General features: G+C 61.3%; 1 protein-coding gene across 2 annotated transcripts; it reads right to left on the bottom strand.

Annotated features, from left to right (window-relative positions):
* Window positions 1-6,286: 6,286 nt before the first annotated feature.
* Window positions 6,287-9,492, bottom strand: Arhgdia (Rho GDP dissociation inhibitor alpha). Of its 2 annotated transcripts, XM_070031650.1 has the most exons (7): window positions 9,392-9,492; window positions 8,336-8,545; window positions 8,088-8,171; window positions 7,802-7,878; window positions 7,651-7,714; window positions 7,356-7,569; window positions 6,287-7,235 (listed from the first exon to the last, which is right to left on the bottom strand). In XM_070031650.1, the coding sequence occupies exons 2-6, from the start codon at window positions 8,523-8,525 to the stop codon at window positions 7,370-7,372; spliced, it is 615 nt and encodes a 204-aa protein (XP_069887751.1). In that variant the 5' UTR covers window positions 8,526-8,545; window positions 9,392-9,492; the 3' UTR covers window positions 6,287-7,235; window positions 7,356-7,369. The 2 variants fall into 2 exon arrangements, with proteins under 2 accessions (XP_069887751.1, XP_069887750.1); XM_070031649.1 differs by having other exon boundaries at window positions 6,287-7,569.

Genomic DNA, 9,492 nt, shown 5'->3' on the forward strand with positions numbered 1-9,492 from the left:
CACCGGTCCCGGCCGCGCCTTTATAAATCCTGGGCCGGGGGCGCGCCCGGCCCCCCACCGCGCGTCGCCCCCGCGCGCACCCGCGCTACACCGTCCTCCGATTGGCCGGCTGGCCTTAGAGCCCACCCTCACTCGGCTTGGATTGGATTCTCACATTAGGTCCAGCCCCGGAGTCGGAAACGCTGCGAGTCCGCTGTCGTCTTAGCTCAGGATTGGTCGAGGTGCTCGCGCTCGCTAGGCTCCTCAGTCTCTGATTGGCTCTGGGTCGAGCATATTCTCTCGCTCGACTTCTGACTGGTCTTTCTTTTCCCATACTGTTCCCGGGTCCAGAAGAGCCCCTGCTCTCTGCTGCCCGGACTCTGTGGTTTCTGATTGGCTAAGCGGTGCGCGCCACCCACCCTGCGCGTTCCTCCGTCGAACGTGGCAGTGAGGCGGGGTCCTCCGCCGAGGGGCGGAGCTGCGCCTGCGCCTCCGAAACCCTTCGTGTTGCATTCTGACTGGACCGCGTGTCCGTAAGCGGCACCGCCTGGGGTACGCTAACCGGAAGCGCGGTTGAGGCAGCTTCCGGCGCGCGTGCGGCCCGTGCGGGTGCTGCCCGGCGTGCTGTCCGCAGCAGGCCAGCCCGGGGACGAGGAGGCCGGCGCCCTGAGGCGGTGGGCGCGGCGGGCAGCGCCCGGGGAGCGCGAGCCCGCGAGCCCGCCCGGCGCGCCCGGGAGCAGGGTGACTTCAGGCGGGCGTCGGGTCGCCTGCGTGGACGCGGACGGGCCGCGCCGGCACACGGAGACACCTCGGAGCCCGACGCCCGCCGGGCCGGGCCCTGCGCGCCGCGGTGGAGCTCGGGCACCGCTCAGCCTCGGCGCTAGAGTGACGTCCTGGTGTCGGACAACGGTAAGAACGCCCGTCACGGACGCCGTGGAGACGTCGCTCTCGAGCACACGTGTCGCCGTTCCTGCTCGCAGCCCAGAGGCCTGGCCTTGGAGGCTCGGTGCTCCGACGCCACCCTCCGCCCCGGGCGGACAGACAGGCCCGAGGGGACCCTGTGCGGGCCTCGGCCTTGTCCGCTCCCGGCGGAGCTCGCCCCAGGCCTGCTACACTGTCTCCCAACGTATACAAACGACAGTCAAGGGCCTAAACGAAAAGATGATTTGAGCTATTTTTAGTGTAGCAGGTGTTTTCATGATTAAATGCCTAAATACGGGCCTGGGTTTTGTCCACTGAAAAGGAAAGAGCAGGGGATTCGAGGTGCCCCACCTGGGATGGTTAAAAAGCAGCTTGGCCTCAGGGCATAAATGAAAGTTTGAAAGAGAAAGGTTCACAGGTGATCCAGGCACTGAAACCAACCTGAGAGCAGCCCAGGTGCGCAGGGCACAACAGCTGTGGCGAGTCTCAGCTTGACTCCGGACTGCCAGCTGCCAGTGCCAAGGTGGTTAAATACAAATGCCTCCGTGTAGACAACTGCTCTATCAGGGTAGCAGAGCCAGCGCAGGGAGCTACATTCTAAGGATCATGGCTTAAAACCAGCCCAGGCAGAAAAGTTCATGAAACTCTTAATTAACAAGTACAGAAGTGGAATTATAGCTCAGGCAACAGTGTGCCAGTGGAGTTTTTTTGTTTGTTTGTTTTTCCTAGTCCTGGGGCTTGAACTCTGGGCCTAGGTGCTGTCCATAAGCCTCCTTATGTCAAGGTGAGCTCTACCACTTGAGCCACAGTGCCACTTTCAGCTTTTTTTGAGTAGTTTATTTTTTGTCAGTCGTGGGACTTGAACTCTGGGCCTGGGCACTGTTCCTCAGCTCTGCAGCTCAAGGTGTACTCTACCATTTGAGCCACAGTACCACTTCTGGTTTTATGGTGATTAATTAGCAAAAGAGTCTCATGGACTTTCCTGTCCGGGCTGGCTTTGAACCACAATCCTCAGATCTCCAGCCTCCTGAGTAGCTGGGATGACAGGTGTGAGCCACTGGCGCCTGCCCCTGAGTAGTTTATTGGAGATAAGAATCTCATGGACTTTTCTGCCTGGGTTGGCTTTGGGCTTTGAACCAAGGTCCTCAGATCTCAGTCTTCCAAGTAGCCAGGGTCACAGGTGTGAGCCACCAAGCACACAGCTGAGTGCTAGCTTTGAGCAGAAAAGCTAAGCACCAATGTGAGGCCCTGAGTTCAGTCCCCAGAACTAGCACACTAATAACGAACCGAGCCAGGCACGATGGCTAACGCCTGTAATCCTAGCTACTGAGGATCCTAGCTACTGTAATCCTAGCTACTTGAGCGCCATGGCTCAAGCTGAGGAACACAGGGACAGTGCCCAAGCCCAGAGTTCAAGCCCCACGACTGACTAAAAAAAAAAAAAAAATGAACCAATGAACAGATGCAGGAGCTGCTGGCCTCTTCTCCAAATGCTTCTGCCCTTACTGCCCACACTGGCCCACAACCTTGTTGGTTCTTCTGAGACCAGGGGGAGGCCTGATTCTAGGTATCTGGGGTTGCTTAGTAGCTCATATTAGGGGATACATCCTGATCCCTGAATGCAGGCTAATTCATCTGAACACCTATGGGCCTCAGCCGAGTGGAGGACAGCTTTTCTAAAGGCTTGTCTGTGCCTTCCGAGAACAGCTCTGGGGAGAGTGATGAGTTGGTGACAGTGCCCAAGCCCCCTGTGAGGGTTGCTCCCTTGGGGTTCGGGGCACCCCCCCCTGTTCCCTCAGGGCCAGCAGGACACCCTCTAGGGAGTCCTGTGCTCAGCTCAGAGCTGTTCCTTAAACATGGGTTGAACTGCTATGTAATCAAATGTTTTCAGTAACATTACTTCCAAGAGTTCTCAGAACAGCTAGGTGCCTGCCTCATGCCTGTCATCCTAGCTACTCAGGAGGCTGAGATCTAAGGATCATGGTTCAAAGCCAGCCTGGGAAGAAAAGTCTGTGACTCGTCAATTAAATCACAGGAAAAGCTGGAAGTGGTTCTGTGGCTGAAGTGGTAGAGCGCTAGCCTTGAGCAAAAGCTCAGGGACAGCGCCCAGCCCCAGAGTTCAAACTTCAGGACTGGCAAAAAAAAAAAAAATAACTCTTTTAAACTCTCTTATAGCTTATATTCTTGCCAGAGGTGCCAGAGAACAGACAGGCCCCTTGTGCTAGGCAACTGCAGATAAAGTGCAGGCAAGAGGAAAAGTCTAAACCAGGCTAGTGGTGTTCATGGCCCCGTGGACTGAAACATACCTGGCTGTGGTGTAGGATACTGCAGAATGGTAAGGGTTCTTGAGAGTCACACTAGCCGGTTACTTAGCCACATTACAGACCTGATGTCTCATCAGCCGGCTCTGTGGCCTGTTACTCCCTCCCCCCCCCCCCAGTGGAAGACAGGTCCATCTGGAAGCAACTGAGTGGGTGCCGTGGACAGAAGGAAGAGAGCAGAGAGGGTCCTGCAGTGCCAGGCTGCAAAACAAGCCAGGGTGGGACTGGGACATTCAGTTCAGACTTGGGACCCAAGAGACACGTCAGGTTCCTTGTGCAGGGACCATCTTCTGTAGGTACTGCCTTCTGTTAGCTTGCTGGGGAGGAGCCAGAGCAAAGTCCTGACTGTTGGCAGTGTGCCTGCACAACTTGGCACTCAGGGTCTGAGTTCACATGCCTAACAGGCTCGGAAAACCCCAAGGTGGAGATTAAGCTTCCTGGCACAATGTAAAGCTCTGAAGCCTTTGCCCAATAAAAAGAACTGCTGAGCCAGGCGCTGGGGGCTCATGCCTGTAACCTTAACTGCATCTCCAATAAACTACTCAGAAAACAGAAACCTGCAAGAGCTGGGAATGTGGCTTAGTGGACGAGTGCTTGCCTGACACGCATGAACCCCAGGGTTCGATTCCTCGGCACCACACAAACAGAAAAAGCCAGAAGTGGCGCTGTGGCTCAAGTGGGAGAGCACTAGCCTTGAGCAAAAGCAGCTCAGGGACAGCGCACAGGCCCTGAGTTCAGGCCCCAGAACTGACAAAAAAAACTTCCAGAAGTGGAGCTTTGGCTCAATTAGTAGTGTTAGCCTTGAGGAAAAGCTTAGGGGCAGCATCCAGGCCCTGAGTTCAACCCCCAGGACCACCACAGAAGAAACAAAACTGAAACAGCTAGCGCCAGGTGTAGAGCTCAGTGCGGTAGTCCTAGCTACTCCGGAGGCTGAGATCACAGTGGGAGGCAAACTGTGGCAGAAAGTTCACTAACATCTAGCTTGAAAATAACCACCAGGGGCTGGGAAGGTGGCTCAGTGGTAGAGTGCTTGCCTTGCATGCTTGAGTCCCTGGGTTCGATTCCTCAGCACCACATAAGCAAAAAGAAAAAAGCCAGAAGTGGCACTGTGGCTCAAGTGGTAGAGCGCTAGCCTTGAGCTGAAGAGCTGAGGGACAGTGCCCAGGCCCAGAGTTCAGGGCCCATGACCAACAAAAAAAAAAAGAAAACCACCAGGAAGCTGGGCACCAGTGGCTCACGCCTGTAATCCTAGCTCCTCAGGAGGCTGAGATCTGAGGATCATGGTTTAAGGCCAGCCCCAGCAGGCAAGTCTGAGACTCATCTCCAATAAAGCACTAGAAAACTGGAAGTGACGTTGTGGCTCAAGTGGTAGATCACTCGCCTTGAGTTGAAGAGCTGAGGGACAGCGCCCAAGCCCTGAGTTCAAGCCCCAAGACTGACAAGAAAAACAAGAACCAGCAGGGCTGAGACTGTGGCTTCGTGGTAGAGTGCTTGCCTAGTGTGCACAATGCCCTGAGTTCCATTCCTCAGCACCACATAAACAGAAAAAGCCCTAAGTGGCACTATGGCTCAAGTAGAGCACTTGAGCAAAAAGCAGCTCAGAGACAGTGCCTAGGCCTTGAGTTTAAACCCAGGACTAGAAAAAGGAAAAACCAGCAAAAGGCAGGGCTAGAAGCACAGCTCAATTGTTAGAGCCCCAGCCTAGTAAACATGAGCCCTTGAATTCAAGCTCCATTCCTGGGACAGGGCATGCTTGTGAGGCTCTAGTTCAAGCCATGGTTGGGTGTAGTGAATGTGTCTTCCCAGCAACAAAAGGAAGCACAAATAAGAGGTTCACAGTCAAGGACAACTCGGGCATAAAGCAAGATTCATCTCTAGTCACTGCCAGGTACTGGTGGCTTACTCCTGTAATCCTAGCTACTTGGGAGGTTCAGATCTGAGAATCTCAGTTCAAAGCCAGCCCAGGCAGGAAACTTCATGAGACTTATCTCCAGTTAACCACCAAAAAGCCAGAAGACTAACTGTGGCTCAACTGGTAGAACGCTAGCCATGGGGAAAAAGCTAAGGAACTGTGCCTAGGCCCTGGGTTCAAACCCCAGCACCGCCCACGAGGAGGAAGAAACACCACAGCTATTTCCCAGTGGTGTAGGAGGTGACATGCTGGGCTGCTTTGGAGCCCACTGCTCCTGAGCAGCTCTGTAGAACCAGATCCTCTGCACCGCCCCAAGGCCGGTAAGGACGGCTGGGTGGCTGCTGGCTGGGGCTAATGCCCTACACCGTGCTCTTGGTGGGCTGGGGCATTGCCTGGACCCCGGAGGGCCCTCCATACTGCTCAGGGGTCCGGGGCCGTGCCCTGCCCAGCTATGCTTCCCAGCAGCCTGGGCTCAGCAGTTAGTTTCACATCTGGCAAAGAGCCACGGCCAACAGGGGGCAGGCTTGCGGAGTAGCCCTTTCTAAAGTGCTCTATCACTACCCCTCCCAGCCCAAAGACTGGTGGGGTGTGGGCTTGAAGGTGCAGGTTGCTCTTGGGCCCTCCTGCCCTGATGTCAGTGGGGATGCTAGTGCTCAGTCACACTCTGCTTGCTCCTTCCCCCTGGAGGCCTCGGCCTGCACTTACCCATATCCCTGCCCGACCTGCCCAGCATTAACCCCGCTTGCTAGTGGCCATTCCTCTCACCTCTGGGGCTCCTGACCAGAGACCAGGAAGCTCCAGTCAGGTTCCCGTCCTGCAGAGGGGTGTTCACTGGGATGCGGGGGCAGTGTCCACGCAGGAGGAACTTGGGGCCCATGGTTCTGGAAGCGTGCCAAGTGGAGCAGGGCCAGGATGTGACCCCTGCCCACCAGTCCCACAGTCCACAGCCCAAGGGCCTGGGGAACGCCCACTTCTACTTCCTTCAGGGTTCTAGAGTTCTGCTGCTGGCCGATTTGTTCCCAGGAGGTTTTGCACTGACTTCTCACTGAGCAGCCGCAGGGAAGGAGGCTGTGGCACCGGGGCCTCCACCCCTCCCCACTGGGGTCCCAGCTAGCTTTCCCGTGCACAAGGCAAGCAGCACAGACCCCCCAGGCTCCTTCAGGTCGTTTATTTCCCAGTCAGAAGAGAAGCAGGGACAGGTGTGTCTGCCTGTCAAGGCCTGGACCTGGCAGACACCACACGGGGAGTGGGGAGGGAGGGGAGGCACAGGAGCCGGCTCCGACTGTGTGTGCGCTTGGTCCCACGTTGGCCCTGGGGGGCCAGGGAGGGCTGCCTGGGCGTGGTGGCACTGGAAGCCGGGGGGAGGCGGCAGGCCCGCAGCCCGGAGGACGGCACAGCAGAGGCAATAAATACTGACGGGCCAGGCACGGAGGCCCGGGCCCCGAGGCCCGGGGGAGACAGGTAAGGCTGGCCAGTCTGTCCCTCCGGAGCTCTGTGCTGCCCACGCAGGGGAGGCAGGGGCAGGACAGCCACCTCCGGACGGGGCTGGCGGCGTGAGTTTTGGCAATCTGACCTTCTCCCAGCTGCTGGTGCCGCCAGCCCCGGCCACAGGAGGGGCTGTCCAGCCTCCGGGGAGCAACAGCAGCACACCCCAGGCCTCCCCGGGTCGCTGGGTCAGGGTGGCCGACAGGGAGGAAGGGAGACCACATGCTCATGCAGATGGGGGTTAAGAGTTAGCGCGGCCCCCAGGACACGTTCCACATGTTAAGGCATCATGGTTAGACGGTGACCGACAGTGACAGATGAAATGGCCAGGGCGTGGGGGACCGGACAGCCCGGACTGGGCCCTGTACACGCACGTTCAGCCAGGGCAGAGCTGAGCGGCTGGGCACTCAGGAGAGTGCGCTACTCCCTTCTAAGAGCTGGGACCCGACCAGGCCCAGCCGGTGCCTGGAGGAGAGTGGCGGCGGGAACTGGGGACACACAGGGGAGCAGAAGCCTGGGCCGGAATCCCACCCACACACAGGCAGAAGCAGCAATGTGACACTGGAGACCGCGGGGCCTGCACGGGACCGTGTGGAGGAGCGGCGGGCAGAGGAGGCCTGGAGGTGGACAAGTTAGGAGTGACGGAGGGAAAGGGCCCTGTCAGCACTTTGGTTCGGGGTGGGGAAGGGCATGGGGTGGGGCATGTCGGTCCTTCTGTCTGTCCGTGCCCTGCCCACCTCCTGGCTGAGGCTCAGTCCTTCCACTCCTTTTTGATGGTCAGATTCCACTCCCAGGACAGGTGGTCGGTCTTGTCGTCGTCTGTGAAGCGGGACTTGATGTTGTAGCTGCCCCGGGCCAGCATGCCCTTGGGAGCCTCTTCCATGGGTGTCAGGAACTCGTACTCCTCGGCCCGGGGCCCGTAGCTCCCCACCATGTAGTCAGTCTTGTCAACTGGAGACAAGAAGAGCTCGGTCAACAGCACCGCCGCCCTCCCCGCAGACCCCAGGCTCTCCCTTCCCCCCCTCCACTCACTCTTGACGCCTTTCCTGTATGTGTGCTGGATGTACTTCATGCCTGACACAATCTCTCTGTTCACCTGCCAGAAGCCACACCAGGGATCAGCCAACTGCTCCACTCCTCCTGACCCCTGTCCCCCAAGGCCCCCCTGAAGCTCCAGCCTTACCCGGAAGGAGATTTTTATCTGGTATTCCACACCCTCTTTCAGCACAAAAGACTGCTTCTTGAAGCTCTCCAGGTCACCTGTGTTAGGCGGAGGGAAGTTCATAGGCTGCCTGAGACTCTACCCCCCTCCCCGGGGTGCCCAGCCCCTCCCAAGCCCCAAGCAAGGTCTTCCCCCTTGCCTGGCTGCACTGTCTGCACGCCCCACCAGAGGGCGTCAGCGCTGAAATGCTTCCAGGGCCTGGGGGCGTGCCAGCTGGCTCCACCCAGGGACCCAGGTGACCCCTCACCTGTCAGGTCCAGCTCCAGCGGGCCAGGGGCGGTGCTGCACACCAGGGTCAGACGGGTCACGATCACGTTGGGGACATTGGGGTCTGTGGAGGACAGCTGTCAGAACCCCACCCCAGGCTTCCCCCCGCACCACCCCTCATGGTAGGCAGAGGAGAGGACGGGGGGGGGGAGGGGCTGGGGCCCTGGCGGGGTAGAGGAGGAGAGGGAGGGCAGGGGGGCTGCGGGTGCCCTGGCGCGGCCTGCTCACCGGCGGAGACGGCCACGCGGCCCAGCAGAGCCTCCTTGTACTTGCGCAGGCTCTCGTCGTCTTTGTCCAGCTCCTGGATCTCCTGGATGCTCTTCTGAGCCGGCGGCTTGTAGTTGACGGAGTGCTCGTCCTCCTCGTTCTCCGCCGCGATCTGGGCCAGCTGCTCGGCTGTGGGCTCCTGTTCCGCCATGCTCGTCTGGCCTGGGACACCTGTGGGCGGGGCGGGGCCGTGACAGCGGCGGGCGTCCGGGAAAGCGCGCCTGCTGGGCCGGGGAGGCCGGGGCGCGGGGCAGGGCGGTCGGGAAGGCGGCTCTCCGCCCCGGCCCGTGGCTCGGAGGCGGGGCTCACCGCCCTCCTCACCCGGACCCCGGGGCGGGCACCTCCGGGGAGGGACGGGTGCTGGCCACGTGCACGCCGCGGGCCGGGCCGGGCTCGCCCGGGCTCAGGGGCCCGGGCCCGGGGGGTCTGGGCTCGCCCTCCCCGCGCGGCCGCGGCTCAGCGCCGCCTTCCAGGGGTGCTTCCCGGAACGCCCGGGGCGGCGCCGCCAGCCGCCCGCCTCCCCCGCGGCCGCGCGGCCCCGGCTACCCACGGATGCCGGAAACGCGTTCGCATCCCGGGGGTGCGGGGCGCGTCCCGCGGGTCGACGCCGGCGCCCCGCTCCCCGGCCCGCCCAGGCCGCCCAGAGCCAGCGGCGGAGGGGCCGCGGCCCCGCCCCGCCCCGCCCCGCCCGCCCGGGCGCGGCTCCGGGCGACAGCATCCCGGGGCGCGGCCCGCACTTCCGCGGGGCCCTCGGTCCCCGCAGGCGGGGCGGGCGCAGGTGGGGTCGGGCCGCGCCCCGGGCCTCGGCCGCCCCGCCGGCGGGGAGGGGGCGCAGGGGCTCCGCCGGGCCCGCGACCCCGGCGACGCCGCCCGGGAAGCGGCGCCCGCCGCAGCGGTGCCCGCGCGGCGCCCCGGGCCCGCCCCGCCCGGCCCGCGCCCCGCCCCGCCCCGCCGGGCCCGCGGCGGCCGCACAAAGGCCCGCGCCCGCCGCGCGCCGCGCGCCGCCGGGCCACTCACCGGAGGCTCGACCGCTGCGCTCGCGCTCCCTCCCGCACCAAATGACGAACGTCGTCGGCCGCCCGCCGCCGGGACGGTCACTTCCGGGGTCACGCGACTTC

Source organism: Dipodomys merriami, unplaced genomic scaffold, assembly GCF_024711535.1.
Source record: "Dipodomys merriami isolate MVZ:Mamm:240054 unplaced genomic scaffold, mDipMer1.0.p SCAF_202, whole genome shotgun sequence".
Classification (NCBI taxonomy): domain Eukaryota; kingdom Metazoa; phylum Chordata; class Mammalia; order Rodentia; family Heteromyidae; genus Dipodomys; species Dipodomys merriami.

Coding starts and splice junctions, on each gene's coding strand:
- Arhgdia (XM_070031650.1), bottom strand. CDS start 8,525: ATGGCGGAACAGGAGCCCACAGCCGAGCAGCTGGCCCAGATCGCGGCG. Junction 7,879..8,087: donor GCTGGAGCTGGACCTGACAG/GTGAGGGGTCAC, acceptor CGCCTAACACAG/GTGACCTGGAGAGCTTCAAG. Junction 7,715..7,801: donor AGATAAAAATCTCCTTCCGG/GTAAGGCTGGAG, acceptor GGCTTCTGGCAG/GTGAACAGAGAGATTGTGTC.